At 34.9% G+C, this 21,932-nt stretch overlaps 1 protein-coding gene across 5 annotated transcripts in view; it reads right to left on the bottom strand.

The window, feature by feature from the left end:
* Positions 1–1,740: 1,740 nt before the first annotated feature.
* The window catches only part of GULP1 (GULP PTB domain containing engulfment adaptor 1), a 152,782-nt gene continuing 132,590 nt past the window's right edge, over positions 1,741–21,932 (bottom strand). For 4 of the 5 annotated variants that reach the window (XM_082763743.1, XM_082763740.1, XM_082763741.1 and 1 more), the window contains 4 exons: positions 20,574–20,798; positions 17,650–17,788; positions 10,996–11,090; positions 1,741–3,802 (listed from right to left, as the gene is read on the bottom strand). In XM_082763743.1, the coding sequence (XP_082619869.1) occupies positions 3,731–3,802; positions 10,996–11,090; positions 17,650–17,788; positions 20,574–20,798 (531 nt within the window). In that variant the 3' untranslated portion in view covers positions 1,741–3,730. The remainder of the gene's footprint in view (positions 3,803–10,995; positions 11,091–17,649; positions 17,789–20,573; positions 20,799–21,932) is intronic. The other variant, XM_082763744.1, reaches the window with a different exon arrangement.

Consider the following 21,932-nt stretch of genomic DNA (forward strand, 5'->3'; position numbering starts at 1 on the left):
TACGCTTACCTCTAGAAGTGTGAAAAGACTCAGGGAACTTTCTTTTTCCTCTCCTCCTTTCCATAAGGAAAGCCAAAATAAAATGTAACGCCTTTTGCCACATGAAGCATATATCTTTGCCAATTTGAATGACCTGATCAATTATAAATCTAGCAGAAATCTGTCACACGGAGAGACAAAAGACAGCCACTTACAAGCCAATCTGCATAAAGAGGAATGGGTTAAGCTAAGAACATCCTGTGATGATGCTCAGTAAATTAAAGTCATTAAAGAAAACATATAAATTAACCTTGTATAAACTTAAGAAATATTCTAACCTAAGCACCTTATTTACTTATGTGGAAGTGTACTAAATAGGTGGGAAGGAAAAAAGAAAACAGCCCACATCATAAAAAATAAATAATCAAAAATAGAAAGGGAGGAATTTTTCTTCTAGCTGTTAATACAGCTTGGTGTGATATGGCAGTGCAGTAGCTGGGCAGCTGACAAGTGGAACTAAAATCCAATATGACACATCAGGAAGTAATGCACTCAGAGCATGGTCAGCAGTGTGAGCAGAGCTCAAAGAAATTTAAAAAAGAAAACAAAAGAGGAAAAAAAAAGATATCCAAACAAATTAAGTAAGTGCAGTGGCACAAACCTGATATCTTAGGACAAATTCACAAATCCAAAAATTTCTCCTTCACAATTAATTTAGCACCATACGTCTAATCCTGTAGATGATGTTGCTCTTTTTCAGGCTCAAAAACAGGAGACTTTTGTTAAGTGTAATGCCCAAGGTCACACAATTAGCAGAAGCACTTGACATTCTCAGGAACAAGCTCTCAAGCTTTATTTTATTTTATTTTATTTTATTTTATTTTATTTTATTTTATTTTATTTTTATTTTATTTTATTATTTTATGTTATTTAAAGAGATTGTTTTTAAAATATAATTGAAGGACTGGGAATTAGCAACAAGAGAGCTTCCAAAGACAAAGTTATTTTCAGAGCAATGGGAGAACTCCCATTTACTCTAAGGAGAGCAAGAGCAATCACCTAGACCCTGGTCTCAAATACATAAAGTAACAGCCTGAAAATGTAGCTTGCAACACTATTGCATTACCTGTAGAAGAACACGAATACTACTGGGAACACTGATAACACGAGTTCAAGGAAAGAATAGCTTGTGTTTAACTCACAGGAGGTTACACATACCCCTTTCTTGCTAGCCTGACAGTGTGCATTCCTATAAACTGTCCAAGCCCCAGCTCTGCAAATAGAAGAGGTTAGATAGGTTTTGAGTTATAGTGTGACAAGAATTTTTTTTCTCCTTCACTAACCAATAGGTTCATTTAGAATCTTATTATATATATTAGCTAATTATAAGGGAAAAAAAAAAAAGGCAATAAAAAGAGTCCATTAAACACATGAAGCACTGCAGAAAGACAGGAAAGGAATGAGGAATAAAAAAATTCTAATTACTAGCATTAGATAATTGCATATAAAACAGACTTTCTCTCCTGTTTACAGATCAGGCCAAACCCAAAATCAAAGGCCAGAAAACGTGTCTGTAATTTTACATAATCTGACATCAGATTCTTATCAGTAGATTTAACTCTTATGAGATCTTACCATTTCTTCATCAGTTCTTACCAAGGTGACCGAACTGTTTTTCACGGCAAGTCTTACCCAACATTTACACACCTCCCCTCTCTCCCTCCCTCCGTTAAGCATTTAACTGAATGAATATTGTGTTCTAGGATGCAATTTATTTAAAAACATTTATTTTAGGCAAAATTAAACAGACATTTGAGATTACATAGAAATACAGTTTCCAATTGGATCACAGAGCCTTTTCATTAAAAATGCACTGTTGTGTTGATTTAAGCGTTTTCATATGGATTGACCAGTTATGCAATATTTAACCATGCCATTTGCAGTCAACTATCATAAAAATTGGTAAAGAAAACATTTCTTAAAATGTGCAAATATTATCTTAATGTTACCATTGATAATAAATGACCACTAAATATATGCTTATTATGTAAAGCTTTTTAAAGTACAATAAAAATACAAATTCTATTTGTTAAAAAAAGGCCATTACTATGGCTACTAAACATCCTCATTATACAAATTCCAAAATACTATATGACAAACAAAATTATAAAGACTTTTCTTTATGAAACATATACTATTCTATTTGTTAGTGATTTTATATATATTTATATATTTATATATAATATTCTATATGAATGTTCAAAAGACACTAACAGAAAGGAAGACTATTGTAATGTAGAACATTAAGGCCCCTGTTCAGCAAGGTACCTGAGCACACGTCAAACTCAGAAGAGGAATAATGCATTCAGGAATAATTCATTTCAGCAGACTTTCAAAGGCTATTGCAGAAGTACTTCATTGAACAGGGCATGAAGATATATATGTGACAGTGAATTTGCAAAATACATTTTTTGTGTAAACTGTAACTCTTAAGGACAAAACCATAACACTATCACAAAAAAACTTCTCAGGAAAAAAAGGAAAAAATACACAAAAAAACTATTTTTTTTCCACATCTTTATGTTTTATAAGGGGAAAATAAGAAGTTTTAGAAGGATTCAATTGAACTAAGGTGGTGTTCGGGCATCAAAACACTGATAATAATACTTTTCTGACATAAGTTTAGCATATTATTTTATTGCTTATGTTAAAGATTAGTGAAGAGTATGCATAGACAGGTCAGTGTTGAACTCACTAGCAGCTGAAAATTTTGGTTTGCAGTTGTTTGTGTAACATGAACAAGTAATGAGTATGAAGGACTCAATTCTTGCAACAAGCTTCAAAATTATATTAAGACATACAATATTGATGCAGTCCATGAAAATAATATCCAACAGACCTGACTGAATGCTCAGGTGTTGAAAACAACTTACAGAATTGATCCCAATAAACACAGTGCCCGCTTGTGCACAAAATTACAGAAATTTCTAAGTAAATGCAAGATCATAATCTTATTTTCAAATTATTGTTAGCATGTAATGAATTCCAAATTATACACTTTATGATTTAGCTATAAAATATCAAAACAAAGGGTAGTGACTTTGTAATTTCTGTGATTTAGGAGCTTTTCTATGCTCATTAAACACTAATTAGCAGACTAACAATTTGTTAGCTTCTAAAACATGATATAAGGACTTAAAAATATTATGGATTTTACAAACTAGTAACAACAGATATACAGTGTAATAACTGTACAAGGTAATAGAAATTAATTACATAGCATTCAGATTTCTTTTAAGCATATATTAATGGTAGGTATTTTCTGCTTTTCTTAACTGCAATTGCAATTAATCATTTGACTGATTGAACTTTAAATAATGGCTTAAAAATTTCATTTCAAAATACTGCCAAGTAAAGCATTATGTAAAAATCATGCTTGCATGTTTACAGAGAGAGGTATGTGTGAGCTTTCTGAAGAACTTCTCCAGGCTAATAGTCATAAAGCATAGTAAACTTGGGCAAAAGTTTGAGAGAAAGAAACACAACAGTGTAATTTAATTCATATTTCATAAACAAATACAACTTTTTACATTTGTACAGGGAAAGACTGGAACTAAGTTGGATTTTTACAGAAGCAAACCTCATAAGAGTTTACATGTTGAAAAAAGCAATTTTTGGCACATGGATAATACTTGTGAATGTGTGTTCAAAATAAACACTGCGTAGGAATTTCACATTTATTTTCTTGGCATCAGCATCTGCTGTCTAGTGGGTCAAGACAAAATACTGTGCCTTCAAGAGTTAATCCCATTTTGAACCCCTCCTGCAATGAAACAAGACATAGTTAATAAAAAGGAAAGCAATTTCTGGAGGAATATCACCTTTTCCTACAAACATGTAAATTCAAGCTTATTTTTAGGTCAAATTCTGAGCATTAGCACTTCAATGACTTTTTGAAAGGATGCTTCACAGGATAACTCACATTTACATTATTTGGTCAGACAGTTTTTCTAAGTTTCTCTTAGTCATTAATGTACAGAAGGATTTATCTGTGTTATAACAAAAGAAATAACGTTTGTATATTAAAAGAAGAAAGTATTATTAAAATAAAAACATTGAATATTAGTTTACATAAATTGAACCATGCTGTTCTTGTGTAAAATTCAACATAGTTTATAAACAGGAAATATTAGATTGTTATATAAACAAAAGTTTATTATATTTATACTTGAAGGAGATCTAAGTCATGAACATTGTAAGAGACATGTGGAATTAATAACAATCAGTAATCCCTTATCTTAGAAGTACTCCAACGAAAAGCATAGTGGTACTCAACAAAATCTCAGAGGCTTGTTCTGAATCATTCACTGTGTGGTTACATTGACAGGTGTATGCTTTACAGCCTACGGTCATCTGAGCCTTGCTAAAAGGCAAATAAAATCATACCTGCTTTATTGCAGAGAACAAAAGGTGAATTTCTAAGGCACGTAACACTCAATGAAATAAAATATGATGTTCTTTAGAAAGAGCAAAGGAATTCTTAAAAAGTTCAGATTAAAATGTCTCTTCTATTTTATTAGCAGAAGCACTAAGATAAAGTAGACATTCCCACCCACCCACTTTACTGAAAATAACTTACTTCTCAAGTACCTGTATTAGGTTTACAAAATGTATCAATTCTAAAACAACATTGCTTTTAACGTGGGGAAAATACTCTTGTTTTCATTTCGCTTTTTTCTTTGAAATAAGCTGATTATTTATGTCTTGACCTCCAAAAGAAAAGTCATCTTTAAAACCAGAAAATTTTGGTATTTTAGGTGAAAATATTGTAAAGGTGCAAGCAACTGGAAACAAGGGCTCTGAATAGAAATGCCATGAGAACATCAACTCCAGTGGCACCTGTTCCAGTGTTCAATTCAGTACGGTCTGAGCCTACAGTTCACTTGGAGAACATTTATCATGTGCTATGAAATCAATACTATGTACTTTTATGAAGCAAGCATGTTGTAAACAAAATAAATCTTCTGGTAAGCCAGCCTGTACTGGGACTGGGCATAAGCTCAAGTCTTTTCTCATAATGCATAGGAGTACCTCAAGAGGATACCTTTTGGCTTTAAAAGATAAATCACAAATCACATCAGCTTCATTTCAAACAAATGTAAACCACATGCTAGATTTTTAAAAGTGCATGAATATTTAATAACCCCATCAGCTACTACCATCAGAAGAGCAATGCTGAGAAACAGAATCGAATTCCTGGAGATGGTTACTAAATGATCTCAGATCTTCCAAACAAAATCCACATTTTCCTAATATTCATATTATAAGATGGTGAGACAAAGCACTACTGGATTGTAAACCTTTTCCAACTGTGCTTACTTGCCTTACCTGAGTGACATAGTGCTGCCAAAACTCACTGCTATATTTGACTTTTTTCCCCCTTGTGCTTTTTAACAAGCTATCAGGAAAAGTGTTCAATGCAGAAGATATTTCAAAAAAAACTGTGTGAAGTTCCAAGTCAAACACAACCTGTTATAAATGGGCATTGCTCATTTGCCAAAAGGATGCAGTTTTGTTGATGTAACAGAGGAGGACTGCTTACACAAGGGCACAAGTCCTAGGATTAGCCCTACATTTTAGCCTGCTGAATCATAAAACCCTCAATTTCTGTGCATCTTAAACTCTGTCTAAATATTATTTTAAACTGTCTAAAATTTAAAAATTATAAAATTATAAAAATATATAATTATCTTAATCTGTCTAAATATTATATTAATCTGTCTAAATATTTAAAGGATGCTTCCAGTTTTGAGATTGTAAAAGGGATAGTCAGTACTTCAACCTGGAGATGCTTAATACACTGGTTTAACTAGGACATGCAAGTTCTTACATAGCCCCCCAGAAAGCACTTTCAAAGCTGTGCCAGCCCTATGACTGAACACGCATACTTTCCAGGTCCTTCTGCATGCTCTTATCTTTCCTCTCTATATTTGAGTACTGTTTGTTGGTGTCTCATGCAGCTGCATGTCCAATGCTGTTTTTCTGGCCACCTAAAAGCAAATCAGATCTGTGCTTTGTAAGTGTGCTTATCTTAGTGCTGCTATGTTGATCATGGAAGATTTTTTCTGATGTTCACCTATTATATTACGCAAAATTCACTGTCATCACAGGGTCAGATCCTACAGTTACTTGTAGGATCTAAATTTCAGGGCAACCACAAGGACAAAAAAAAGACAAAAAACAGACAGGACTTCAGGATAGCCACCAGGGCATTTTTCAGACCACAAAAGAATGTCAAATAAAGATTTATTTTTAAGAGTATTTAAGGTAGAGGAAAAGAAGTGTGTAGGATTATAAACCAGGATGCTCAAAGGAAGCTAGACTGCCTCAACCAAAATTCCCATTAAATTAAACGTGGCCCTCAAAAAGGGAAAAATCATAGTGTACTATCCCAACAGACTCTTTAACAAAGTGATTGTAATCAAATTCCTGAAGATCAGGAAAGCACAGACTTGATACCTCCCACATCCATCTCCATTCCCAGCCCCACAAGTTTTGCGAGCTAATTCCAAATTCTTCAATAATTCTGTATTTTTGCAGATTCCACTTTGGCAAATATATGATAATTTAAAAATTGTACCCCATCAGCTGTCATCAACCAAGCTGTAGAAAGACAAGGTTTTAAGAACAGATTCTCCTTTATATCAAGACACAGCTGAACTGTGATTTATGCAGGCAAGAATATCAGTATCCTATGCTGTAGTTTTCATGGTGATGCAGAACACTTACAGCTTTACATCCGCTTTCAGGAATACGGTTCATATACACACACTTTTCTCAATTCTTACGGTTCCTACTTGTTGTTACTGTATGATTATTATAATACCCATCGTGCAGTATGTGCCTACCTTCTACTCTCCACTCCAAAACCCAGCATTCACAGCTGTAATAATAATGATGTCAGTTGGAATCACTGAGTAGTCATAAATTGAGTTATAAATTGTTTCATTTTTATCCTTTATTAATAAACTGGATTAATGTATTAGGCAGAATACTTTTTCTTTAAAATGACATATAGTCAGCACTTGGTACACATTACGTACTGTATATATAAAATAGATATAATTAATTTTAATACTCAGAATTTTAAAATATTCAATATAAACATTTCAGCTTCTACAAATATATGTTCTTAGCATAACACACTGCCTGTTCATCAAGAAACATGTGCACCATGCCTTCCTGTACTTTAAGGCCTCGGGAAACAGCAACTTCTCATTTAGTCAGAAAATGGTTCAAATCAGCTGACCATTCCCAGATACTGGAGAGGAATGGGAAGAAGAAGGACTATAAAGTGTACTGGGCCTTGCTTCTGTGCTCATATCTCCATAATAACAGTGTCAAGTAACTTTTTAACTTCCAAGATGACTTAACATAAGTACTAAATATCGTAGTTACCCAGAAAAATGACAATATTTTGCTAACAGATGTGATGGGTCTCAGAGAAGCAAAGCTTGTTTTCAGTGGAAAATATAACCTGAAAACAACCCCTCTTCCAGAACTCCCACCTATTTTTTTGATTCTTCATGATATAAAGATGTCAACTATTCTGGCTAAAAACAACAAACAGTAAAAAAGGGCAAGTACATCCATTTTATCACAAGGTAAATATGCCGAAGTCAACCCTTATGGCTCTGCCTGAGGTTAGCTTGTTTATCCCTTCACCACCTGCCTTTACTCAATGAGTTTAATTCAGCCCAAACCCAATGAACCACTGATAAATCTACGTGTCTCTGAGATGATAATTTAGAGGGCTGAGCATAACTTACTTCAGATGGAAATAAGACAAGCCTCCTGACTGCTTTGGGCCATGCAGGGAGAATGGCCTGCAGCTCCTGGAAGCTTTAGGATATTAACTACCTTGAGATTTTAATAAATCATAGCAGCTGTTGTTGGTATGATTCAAGATCCAGGGAAACTTCCCTTCACTGCAAGATTTCTGGGAAAATAGATTTATTAATGCCTGGATGCAGTCAAAATAGGATGAAAATACATTTCAGCACAAGGGTGGGGAAACAGGAGGTTGGAGAGTCATCAGAGAGAGGTCTGAGCTGTAAAACTCAGATCTCAGCACATGTTGGAGTTTAGAGCTCTCCAAGAAGATCAGCAGAAATTGGACTGAGAAATGGAATAGAAAGAGCTTAACTATGAAATTTGGATCCTCCCTAAAGCTTAAATGTAAGCTGTTCCCCCAGAAATCGAGAAATTTGATCTGATCTCATTAAATTCAGAATAATGAATACAAAGCAAAAGCACCCACTAGTGAGGAGTTTGTTCCCCAATGCCTCTTCTGCTTTGCTGTGCTTTCTTCTCCCATTTTTCTTACATGGCATCTTCCAGCACACATGTACTCTGAAACAGCTTTTCTGCAGACTGGGGCATGACGCCTGACATAGCTCAATATGAGGAATGGGACAACAGACTGGACTGAGCTGCTCCGGCCGCTGGCTGGCTTGCCACTATGACTTCAGGTTAAGCTATACTTAACAACACCGTCTCTGAATAAGCTTATATTTAGAACTATTTAGAATTATATTTCGATGTTTTATTATATAAATGGCATTTGCACGTTTATTGAAATATACATATTTACTGAAGCTGAGGCTGTACTTCAAAAATGTGAAGACATCTCCCTTAACTTGGCACTTCAGAGAAGGAAAGCAGCTTATATTTTTCCTTCATGTTCCCTAATTTTAGACTTCTCAGAGCACATTACATGCTTTGTGATTTTGCCTTTTGTAGCAGCCATTTTTCTCTTCTTCCTTATAGGCTGTGTCTAACAACTGCTGACCTTTAGCACAGCTATCTTCTGCTCATTGCAAGTTTTAAAGTAAGTATTTCCAATTATAAGCACTTTTACATCAGTGACTGTACTAGTACAAAAAAAAAAATAAATAAATCTATATATCACAGGTTTGGATAGACCATCAATGACAATCCAAAGAAAAGAACTGGACATTTCTCTAGAACACACGGAAAACAAACAGCAAAGAAAATGAAGGCTTAGTATTGTCAACTCAAGAAAACTAAAATCAGCTGTCTCTACCTTAAAAATTGTAGGCTCCTAAAACTGAAAATGTCCCTGACTTACAGGATTGCATACATAATAAACAAATCTTAAAAGTTTATATATATATATATACACACATACACACATTCATAAAAATGAAAACCCTATGTATGAATGAGTGCACATTTCATTTGTAAATGATTTAAATGCCATTATTAAAATATGATATACCAACCATCGCTGACGCTAGGCACCCAAGGAAAGCATAAGAAGATAAAAGAGATATTAGGAAAAAAACAACAACAAACATTTCCATCAGTATTTTTCACCACTGATTCATATTAATATAATCTATAGAAAGAACTTCTGCATGGCAACTAAATTTAACAGTGACTTACAAAGTGATCGAAGGATGTCATAGGAAAGTAGCTGGACATAGCTTTTGACTTGACCAATCTCAGAATTGACTTCTACCCACAACCCCCCCATCCTGTCAGCTTTGCCCTTGATCTCAACTGGATTACACATGAACAAGTTTTATGCCAACACAAAGACTTACTAATTCATTTTTAGTAAAGGTTTCAGGGTATGGTAGACTCTCTGTGAGACTAGTTTACAAATCACACAGAAAAGTGAGAAAAACGTTTATGTACAGGGCAAACTAACGCAATATTCTTTGCAATAGGACATAGCAATGCATTAAAATATCTTTTATTTTATATCTTATTTTTCTTAGGTCAGAGTAAAAGCTGAAAGAAGTTTTCCATTTTATGGCTTCAAAAATCTTTGATAAAGATTTCTGCTGACCCATTTACTGATATTTTATAAAGTGATGACACTTACAAGTCATGGCCTAACAGTTTGCAATTTTGTCAGAACATCACCTGTAATAAGAGCTCCTAGCATGTGAACTTACCTATAACCACAGGATTTTTCCCAGTATCCACAGATACTGTAGTACATTTTTTCCTAAAACAGGTTATATTCAATGGAAGGTGATATATATCAATGTGAGGTGTGAAAAGATTTGGGCTTTTATCTCACAGTGAATGGATTTTGCCAGTGGTGCCACCCTAAAACTGACATGAACAATTAAATTTGCCTGTGAATAGGAATTCCGAAATTTTACTTCGGAAAATTAAACTGTACTTAAATTGTAGTAAAGACATTTAAAAATGAGGAACTACAAGAGCCTGAGAGCTAGCTCTTATACTTTGCAGACTGTCAAGATACAAGAGGTCTGGGAACGCTTCCTGCTGAGGAGCCAGGAACCTAGAAATTCAAGTTCCCTGTATTTTCAGCCTTCTGTTTTGCTGGCAGGCTGCTGAAAAAACAGATAAGCAAGGTTGGCAAGGAACTAGCAGTTTAGAAAGCCTGACTGAGAAGAGCAACTTAGTCCACAACTTGAAAGTTTTCTCCTATCACTGCTTCAAAATTGGGTCAATATCTGAACAGATACCATAGAGTATTTCAGATCCAACAAACATTTTCTGATGAAAAAACACATCAGTTCAGAATTCTTGAATCAATTTTTAATAGTTAAGCCCCGGAATGCCTTAGCAAATATGGATACGTTTAAAAGCAGCAGAAAACTGCTGAAGAATAACATGGTCAGTGCATCTCTTGCCTCAGCTCTTTCTTAAACTTCACTCAGTCCCTTCCCAGGCAGGAATAGCAGTATCCATTTTGCTTACGCTGCTGAGAAGCCTTAAATATGTGCAGGTGTCTGTTTGAATACCACTGGCTAACATTTGAGAGGAATTTCAGGCAGACAAATTCAAATTCCAACTCAAAGCCCATGAGTACAAAAAGAAACCATCAGTTTTTTTTCCCCAAGTACTTGTGTGTGTGCAGCTTAGAAAACATTTTTAAAATACTCTAAAGACGTATTTCAATAATATTCATATTGCCATAGAAAAATACATAATTAACAACTCAATAATTACCTGCATCTCATCTAGTTTGGACTGAATGTCTGGAGGGAAATCTCCTGCTCCGCAGCTAAAAGGGTCAAAAGGTTCTGCTCCAAAAAGGTCTCTCTCTGGAACAACAGAAAAATGAGTCACTGAGAGAAAAGGTGTGATCTATGACAATAGCTCCTTGAAAAAGTCAGCTTACATCTCCTTAAAAGGTGAATAACAACACGTCCAGATACACAATTGATTAACTGCAATTTTTAACATTCATATTTGAAAGTCCTGTCTTGATTGGTTTTCCAAACCTTTATACTCAAATATTTTTCCAAGAACACCATCAACTTCTGTTTGAGCCTCTATGTGGTTTTCATTAAAGGCTTGTGCCTTCTGTAAGAATTTCAGGGACCCGATGAGAAGAAATTCCAATTTGAATAAGGGAGCTCCTATTGAAGTGCCTTCTGTAATCAGGCTGTATAGGGGTTTCATAAATGAAGAGGGAACAACTGCATGTCAATTGCCAAATTTCATCTTAACATTATGTCAGAAGCACATTTTCCCAAATAAATTAGCCTTCCTATCTCCTGTCTGCCACTCCTCACCATCAGGTTAAGGCCTTTTGTAAAGACAGATGACTACCCTAACTTAAGGAAGGTCACTTGATAGAGGTCCTCAGTGCACAACTGGTAGTAACAACTAATTACCAGGGCCATAAAACCCAAGCAAGGAATAACAGGTTTAAAAAAAAAAAAAAAAAAAAAAGAGAGAGAGAGAGAGAGAGACAGAAAGTAGAAGACCATGAAAGCTCACTTACCCTAAAATTCCACTAAATCTGTATCCATAAATACAATGATTACAAATGTCTCTCTGTCACAACATACAGTTTCAAACTTTTTAGAAGCAGGATACTGTCTAGTGCCTTTTTTTTTTTTTTTTTTTTTTTTTTAAATCTGAATAAGAAACAGTTCTAATATTTTTTTTTCCCTTACTCGAACACTGTAATGCTACTACTTCTTCGCATGCAACAGTCTATATAGATACATTTTTTCTTCTCAATATTAAGATTTTTTTCTCTCCAGGTAACAGTGCCATCTATATACACTTGTTCAATCTCACATTGCCTTGACCAAAACTTGTATGAAGCTTATTTTTCTAACACAATTCAACCACGTTGGGGGCAACACTCAAAGTTAACGCAGTTTTATTACTGCTGGAGAAAATATTAAAACCATTATCCTGTATTCTGACTTTCATTTTTGACCAGCAAGAAACCTGGTAATCATACTACCTAACTTTAAACAGTGTTACCTTAAAAGCCTGAAAAGGGGTATTAGTACCTTGGAAATTAATAGCTGATTTTCTGGTTTAGCCTAAAATTTTACCCTTAACATAACTGTGGAAGCTACAATTGAGAACATGACACAAAATCCATGTCACAGTGTTACCAGTCATGTTGTCACAATGCTGAAAAGGCTGCATATATGCTCGTATAGGCTAAATGTAAGTAATTACTTTGGCATCCATGGAGTCCAAATTTTAGACCTCTACATGGCTAGGCTCTTCAACATTTTATTGTACACACAAGTGTCCATGGGCTTTGACCTAAATCATTTGGTGTTACCATGCTGCATATTTAAATATATGCATATATTTTAAATAATTAGCAGCTACCATTATTCCCATAATAAAGTTCAGAAGCAAGCAGGAACTTGATTAATAACATGCTTAAAAATCACCTCTAGCAGCTACACATTGTCACATGGCAACAGAAGACGGCCCAGATCTGAGAACCTTATTCCAAAAGCCCACTTGAGCCCCCTCCAAATCTAGACTTTCCGTCTTTCCTGGCAAAGGCAGACCACCTTTATGAAAAAGAGACTTCAACTGGGATAATATAATGTAAAAAATAGGATCTACCTCACCCTTGTCTCTCTCACATCCAAAATGGGTCTGCTCCAGTGTAACCAGTGTCCTTATATGTTTTTATGCTCCTACTTGGTGACCTTCAGATGTGGAGCAGCTTTAACTTTCAAAATAACCTCTACTGAGGAGAAAGCGATTATGCTTTATGTGTCTCATAAATCTATTTGTTCAGTATCTAAGTCCATTTTTTTCCCCTCCTCTCTTTTTTATAGGTTATTTTTTACCCTAAAAAGGAACTGTCAGTTCTGTGTGTGTTCAGACAGCTAAAAGCAGCCAGTTTCAACACTGAGCCTTCACAAATATTCGAAGAATGTATTTATGAAAGACACAACTTTCATTTCTTAGGACTGAAAGGCCTTATCACTATTTTTGAAAGCACATATTTTGTACATTATTCTGCACATTTTCTCATTCATGCCTAATTATTGTGCTTTTATTAATGACAGTACTGAGCTAATTAGCAGGAGAATGGCAGAAGCTTTAGCTCCTTAAGTGGAACGTGCCTTCACGTGAAGGATTATTTTATTCATATTGCTATTCAAGGCCAACTTTAAAGTTATCCAGGAAGTAATTTATCAAAACAGATTTTTAAAAACAGATTAAAAAAAAAGATGAAAACAGTTTCTTAAAACATATTAAAACTGTACGTAATCAAATTAAAAATAGGTAAGTATTTCCTGGCTGAGTTTCTGTGAAATAGTTCAGGAACTCTCTCAATTTGACAACCATTTCAGTGAAATGGCTGTAAAAGTGCATAGTACAACTGCTTCTCTGCCTTTAAAGATTATGTGTTATATGAGAGAGCGCATTGCTAAGAGTCAGGGAGAAATAATGCACCACGAAATACTTTCAATATCATCATCAGGATTTCTCTTTTGAACAGAACCTGAAGAAAAAGTAGAAACTGGATGAATACTAAAATTTAGTCACTACAGAGGCTCCGATGTTGTATGGGATCTCCATAAGCTTCTCTGCCAGTATTCACCCTGCTTTTCACTTTTGTGCTCCTTTTTAGTAGAGACTAGAGAAACCAGAAGTATTTTATTTCATGCTACAGTATTTGCATGAAAATATATTAAATATAACAAGAATATCTTGCCCGACACACTCTTAGAAATAATTGTAGTGTAGATAGGCATTTCTTTCTCCAATACAAAGCAACCAGTAAGCATTTGAAAACAATCTCCTCAAACAGCACACAATTTCCTTTCCCTCATTCTGTCCAATCCCATTCCTTCTTGGGAAGAAATAAATTCACTGCTTGGGAATCAACAAAAAAAAAAAATCAAAACCATGAAATGCTAACATTTTACATGCGTAATTCAAACCACAGAAAGACATGAACAGGTAATAAATTCTTGTTTCTGTAAGTAAGTAAGATCTGATATTCAGGACAAGAAACAAGTAATACTGGAGAGTAGCAGCCTGCAGTCCATGGTAAACACCAATCTAGCAATAACCAAGCAAACAAAACTCTACAAATATTTGGCTTTTCTGCTGTATTTTGAATCCCAATCTTCTTTACATTAGCTATCATCCAGATACAGAGTTATGCTGATATGTGGTTTCCCCAGATGTCCTGGAGCAGCTGTGATGACAAAAATTAATCACACTGAAGATAAGGACCCAAGAAAGTATTTGGAATAAGCTGAGGTAGTGAGGTCCAGGAAACCTTTCCCTTAGCTGTAGGCTACTTTTTTTTGTTTGTTTGTTTTCCTTTTTCTTTTTCTTTGTGTGTGTGTGTGTGTGTGTGTGTGAGAGAGACAGAGAGAGAGAGAGAGAGAGAGAGAGAGAAAGAGAGAGGGAGTTATTACACCATAAAAAAAAAGGCTCCACCATGACAGACTCTGGAAAGATAGCGTCTTGGAGCAGATTTCTACATCTGCCAGTTATGACCTTGGATTACTGCAGATGCCTTTGAGTGAAATAAATGTTGGACAATTCAACAGAATGTTCCTCTTCACTCTTCTCTGAGATAAGACAATAATGCTGTGCCAACAAGAAATACACAAATTTATTATTTTTTCACAATAACTTACAAGAACACTTGCAGTCCCTTACCCCATGCTCTGAGGAAGCAGCAGTATGGTGTTTAACACTGTATTTTTGGTTGCACTAAGTATGTGTCAATCTTTCAATTAAATAATTATTGTATTGGGCTGCAATATTTCTGTTTAGCCTGCAAGCCAATCACTGTAAAATCAGCATTAAAGGAAGTAATTCTCAGAAACATTTTGAGTAGAAACACAATTCTGGAAAGGTCTTTTGTTTTTCAAAGAGTCACTCTTTTGTAATTATTATCTAAAGAGACATCATATATATGACCAATCTGCAAATTCCTTCCCAAAGAGCATGAACTTTTCTCCTCTAAAATAGTCAAAAAACAAAACACAACAAAACCCATTTGCTATTACTTAGATATCCACTACTGTGTAGACATTTACTGAGAAGCCATGTTGCTCTACTGCTGAACAAGAATTAAAAACTGCAAGAATCTTTTCCCTTTTAAAAAAGCCAAAATGATTTGGAGATAACCTTTCCAAGAAAAGGTGAGTGCTGTACTCTTCTTCCAGTATTTGCAATCTGAGGCTTCATGAACTACTTGCTGAGCACTAATCAAAGCAAAAGACGTCATTTATAAAAATGATAAAAAACAATAAAACCATCCTATAATTTCATCAAAAATGATGGGAAAAAAATGCTCCAGTGCTGTGACAAAGAAAAAAGAGATAAGAACACAAAAAGACCACCTCAGAAAATTAGACTCAAAACTTTGGTTCATCTTGGTTGTCACCTATCTGTCTTGTACTGGAGAAAGAAACGCCAGCCTGCCTCTACTGGCAGCAATAACATATAAAACAATGCATTATTGTACACATTATTAATACTGCAACATAACACAGTTTGAATGAAGTTCTTAAGGGATCTGAACTTTCTCATCTAAGACACTAAGCCCTTGTTTGAATATAAAATCTCCTTCTGTTTCAAAGTGCATTTTTGACATATGCCAAAGGATGTTAAGTTGATGAACGCAGCAGTTTGCAACATATAATATACCAGGACACAGACTGAAAGAGCAGGGATCAACAGTATACACAGAACAGTATATCATTCTGTAATCTCCCTCTGAAGCACGGCACACAGAGGAGCACGCAGTATTAACAGACAGCTGACAAGACGCGGCACTGCCTGCCACATCTCTGAACTCTGTAAGCTTAATTTAAATGCAAATGAATCAAGTGTAAAATAAACACAGCACTTTTAAACAGTGCACATTGTTATTTATCATATTTTCTCTATTAGAAAGTCCAGTGAATCAAGAAATACAAAATCACACAGGTGGAATACTCAGGAACACTCAGTTTTGGGTGCTGACTTCCATGTAAACCCACAATTTCTTGAAGTGGAACCAGGGCAGGATAACTGCTAAAATAATCTTGTCTTATAATTCAATTCAAGCTACTACTTTTGATTTTGGATATGCATATTGAGATAAATTTTATGACAATATCTGAAGTTTGCATTTTTGTGGAAAAAAAACAACAAAACACAAAAACAGTTAATGTTGGGGGGAGGACGTCTTTTTTTTCTGTTCTTTACAAAGACAAAAAAAATCTTACTATAGCAGTTTTGTTTCTAGTAAACTTTGGTTTAGTATTCTACTAAACTATGAAAGAACTATTTTAACACTTTTTAATTCTGTTAATAGGCCTTTTAAAAAACCTCAAATTTGTTTCAAATTATAAAATATGATTAAATAGAAGAGATTTGTTTATTTATTATTAAATTCACACCCTCAAGATCTCTTCAGAGGGTGACATCTCTGTAAGAAAGGTGTGTACATAAGTTGTTGGGGAATATTCTCGCTGACTGAAGTTTCACACTGCATCTTTATAATTGTGCAGTTTGCACTCATACCTGAAAATTCTATGTACTAGCAACATCCCCCAAGATGGATAGAAACTCTTCAAATATGGTGTATGTTGGCAGACAGTAACATTAATGTTCCTTAGCCATACTAAAATAGGCATGAGAGGAAGTACCTCCTTCAGACTGATATTCCTACAAACTCCAGCACTGTTTGTATGTTTGCTTCCCTCTCCCTCACCTCCCCCAAGTCCCCAAAGCTTTCAGAAACAATCTGTGGACTCCTAAATGACTTCCAGTGAAGCTGAGAATCTTAATCTAACGGCCTTCAAACATTTGGAAAATACATTTGCTATTATTAATCATCTTTTAGAGATTTTCAGGAATTTCCCACTCATGTTGGTTCATCAACTATAACTGAAAAACAAAGTTGTAGACGATATATGAAATGCAGTATTAAAAATATTATTCCAAGACTCTACAACTTGAGGGATTTCTTAAACTCTCTTCTGCATCATCATTCACCATACTTATTCCACTTGCTATCTTCCCAAGAAACATAGATTTTAGGTGCTACAAATGTGGCTTGACAAGGAAAGAACTAAAGGGAAGTCAAAATATTTTCTGAATTAACTATGAGAAACATACTTTGAAAGAAAAGGCAAATTACAGTCCCCATACAGTTTCAGCATGTAAATACATTTGTTTATAAGGTAACTTGGCAGCAACGTCAATGACTGGGAAGATGGTATAAAAATTAAATGTCATTATCAAACGTGATTTACAAAAAAACATACCTGGCTTTTCAAGCAAAATGTATGCAAACCTCTTCAGAAGCTTTATTAAAAAAATAAATAATATGTAAGAAAAAATTAGGTCAGTTGTCATAAAACTTACTGATCTCTGCAGATCTACTGGGTACTGGAGGAGGCTGTGTACCATTGCGAGTAGGTGTTGATGATTGAGGGGATATGGGAGAAAAGGGAACCATATCAAAGATGTCAGTGGAGGGTGATTTAGGTGTCACACTGCCTGCCTACAATAAGGACAATAAATATTAGGGCAATATTTCACACGAAAAAAAATCACAACACTAAATTTTTCAGCATGCAGATAAGAGCTAGTTTCAAAAAAGCTGAAAATAAACAACAGCATGCACAAAACAGCTCCTGACACCAAGCGAATGGCATTTGCAGTTCAGAGTCTCAGACATGCTAAAACTCCCCAATACATAAGCAGCATTGTAATTTTTCCATTTTCAGTAAATCCTGTACAACCAGGAATATATCATGGTTAAACCTGAAAAAGCTGGTGATAAGCAGTTCTATATTCCAGAAGTATGAATACAGTTATTTTCACAAGACCCACTTTAGGAAACATGGCAACAGCAATACGCTACATTTCTGAATGCACAGAACAAGTAGCTAAAATTAGAAGACAAAATCCCAGTGTTACTTCTTTACTATTTCTTCCTTTTGAGATAAAAAAAAAAAAACACTGTGATCAAAGCTTCACATGTATTTTTTGATAAGTAACAACCCGGACACGAATTACAGTGAATATTGATTTCCAAAATAAAATTCTCATCCTTCATGTAAAATAGAAGGAATTAAATTCATAACGCACAGAAGGTTGGCAGGCTTCTAAAAAGTACTGGATAAGCAAAGAAACCCCAAACATGACAATTAACTACCACTCTACAGTCATATTTATTTTTTAATGACTCATTCCTCCTGCCATCTGTCCATTAATTCAGGACACAAATAAGGCACAGTCAAATCAAAGCATACTGAATGCTAAAACAGGTGACAAAATAGTTTAAAACTCACGTTGACAGGCTGAAGGCAAAATGCATATGGAAAACTAATGTCAATGTTATTAATTAGACATCTCAAAAACCTACATTCTGCAGATGAGAATGACACACTGCTGTGCACCAGGAAAATCTGCTACTTTTAAATAAGACTCAATTTGACTAAAATATTCACATGAAAATTTTTAAGTGCAGATTAAATTAAGTCAGATGGATTCTTCTACTCAGAACACATGAATACCACAACCTGCCAAACGGGTTGTCTTTTGCAATGCTGGTCCATGAGAATTTTATGGCCTTAAGTCTTATTTTGCAATGTTTCTTTCTTTAGTGTCTCTGCTGCAGCAACTGCAGCTGCCCACTCATGACACATTACACATATTTCTAAGCCAAGCCCATAGGTTGCCTTGAACTACATCTGGAAGCTGCAGTGGCTGCTGAGAAGGAAAGAATATTGATGCATGGTCTTCCTCAGTACAGTGCTAAAAGAAAACTAGACTCTGGGGTCCTACGTTACATATTTCCTAGGAGTTTTGAATCCATACTTTTAATTTGGACAATGAGAGATCTAAAACAGTTCAATATTTCCAAAAAACAGGAATATTTCTAACTGGGTATACTGAAATGCCAAGCATAAAAGCAAGCCACATTGTCATACGTTGCTTTATTTGTATTTCCTCCCTGTTTAAACAAAAACAAACAAAAGAACTCCCTCTGTTATTGTATACCCTGTTAGACCTGAGTTGAGCTTCTTAAAACAACTAGTTTTAAAGATTTTTACATACACAGATCCCTTACTGACCTCAATATGAGAAATAGCATAGCAATTTCAAATACTTATTATGAAAAGATTTCAGTGAATATTCCTTAGACACAATCGTCCCTTATTACTGCATTCGTGGACCTTACATTAGCCTCCTGGTGCTTTCATGCATGGTAAGAGATTCAGTATAATTTGTGTTGAAGGAGATCATCGGAAGACATCTGATCTGACTCAAAGCAGGGCAATGTATATGCCTGACCCAAAGTAAATATACAGAGTCTCATTCATCATACAAACAAAACCATATCCGATTGTAGGTAGGTTTTGTCTGCATTTGGAAGGTGGGATCGGTTTAATACATAAGTACATGCCATATATTAATCTACAATTAACACTGATAATCCTGGAAAGGCTCTGAAACAGTAAATACTAACGTAGATTCTTCTTATTTGCTAAGTGTTTATTTCTGCATAGAAGGTGGATAAATAAGCAGTATTTATGTTTAGTCATAAATGAGCCTCTTTGGCACAACAGCAAAACTCAAACTTTATATCGACATTTCTGTCTATATGCCATTTTGTTAAAGTTGACGGACATTTTGATACTACTTGTTTAAGTAAAACTGTCAGCTATTTTAAGAAATGTGTGTTTTAAATACCTATAAGCACAAGAAGCATTTTTATTTCGTGAACACATGCAAAAAGCCATGGATTGCCAAATACAGCCAAATGTTACTTGCAAATGGAAGAGAAGTTGAGATTATTAGCATATTGCTATGAAAAAGCATTGCTTATAATTAAAAATAATTTTACCCTTCATTTTGCACAGAGTTTTTATAAAGTATACTAAAAGGCAGATAACTGCTAACTACTTTTCTATTAATTCACGAAGGAAAAAAGCCCTTCAGACTGGACCTTCAGAATTGCTCGATTTGAATAGCTATTCTTAGTATAATAATTTCAACAGAAGATTGATAGATAGCAGATTCATTAATGGACTAATTTAAAATGTTGGAAAAATAATAATTTTGTTTTGGGTGTGGGAGAGAAAAAGCTACATAGAAACAAGAGCAAGCCTTTGCAAATTCCATATTTTAAGAGTATTGCTAGAGAATCCAAGATACATCTGCTCTGTCCTTTAACCACTGTACAAAATGTGAAATTTTTAACACAAGTTAATACACAACAGAACACAGAAAAGCCAAAAAAAAAAAAGAAAGAAAAAGCTTTTGCACAGCAGGATTACACGAGGTCTCGGGCAGCTGTATTCACTGGTTGGCTTTGGAAGACCACTTTTTGAAGGTGGTGGAATTAACAATCCAGCTGGTAGTCTAGAGTCAGGAGAACTCCTAGGAGTAAGCGTAATGGAAGAGATATCTAAACAAGGAGGTGAATCCTCATTGTTACACCAGAAAAAAGTAGAGGGTCTTTGAAACATATGTTCATCATTATCACACTTTATGTGCAGCAGCTGAAAAGAAATCACAGAAAGAGAAAACATTCTGAGGAACTGAACATGGTAATGTCAGGGAAAGATGAAAAAGACATTTCATACTTCAAACGAGTTTGTCTGCAACTTGCTGGTCAGTGCTATAGTGATGTTACAAAACTCAATAATACTTTAAAACAAAATCTAAAAATGTACCATAACAACAGGTAGCCCAGTGTTAACTGGAACAAAGACAACCTGTGCCTTGATAATCACATCAAAACAAAATGAAGACAGGGATATTTTCAAAAGTAGGCATGTCAGCTTTACTGACAAATGTCAAAATCCACCAACATAATAGCAACATCTCACACATGCATGTGTAAATTAGCAGTTAAGCACATCTCTGGTGTAGAGTAATAGAGTTACTCTGGTGGTTAACACAGGCCAGACTTTTCGTTCTACATACAAGGAAACACCTACCACTTAAATCCCACAAATATTTATAGAAAAAATAATAAATATTCAACTAAAATGTTCTTTCAATAGAAGTTAATGGCACACAAATTTTAAGGCTTATATCAATACTAGACTTTGTTTCATTTCCTTATCTGTAGAATTTATGTATGTAAACATTTATGGACAATAACAACTGCCATCTTTTCTGTGCACATGAATAACTCATTGAACCTGGAGAACAAGATTTTCAGTAGGTAAATCAAAACCTGAGATCCTTTGTTGCAAAACAAAGGGATCCTCATTCCCCTACAACAGCAGCAGAGGATCCAGGACTAAATAACACTTTGCTGCTGCAGAAATCAAAATGTTGACAGTTTCAAGATTCTCTGGATCTCTGAAGTCCCACAGAACAACTTCTAACAGAGGCAAATGAGTAACTGTCACACCACAATACCAGATGGCAAGAGCATCCACCTAAGACGAAAGTGATAATTTCAAGGTTCTGGTCAGAACAAGGTCCTGAAGCTGGCTGTCTCACATGAACATGGAGTATTTAAGTGCACATTCCAGCAATATTCATTGTGAATATAAGCCAACCTGAAGGTGTTGCCCATTTTGACTAAAAAAGAAGTCCCTTAAATTTTGCCTGACTTAGAAATATCTGCTATGCATAACAGATTTCAAATGAAATGGATCTTTTCTAGATGAAATTAGAAA

This window comes from Aythya marila (assembly GCF_965140915.1).
Source record: "Aythya marila genome assembly, chromosome: 6".
NCBI lineage: Eukaryota > Metazoa > Chordata > Aves > Anseriformes > Anatidae > Aythya > Aythya marila.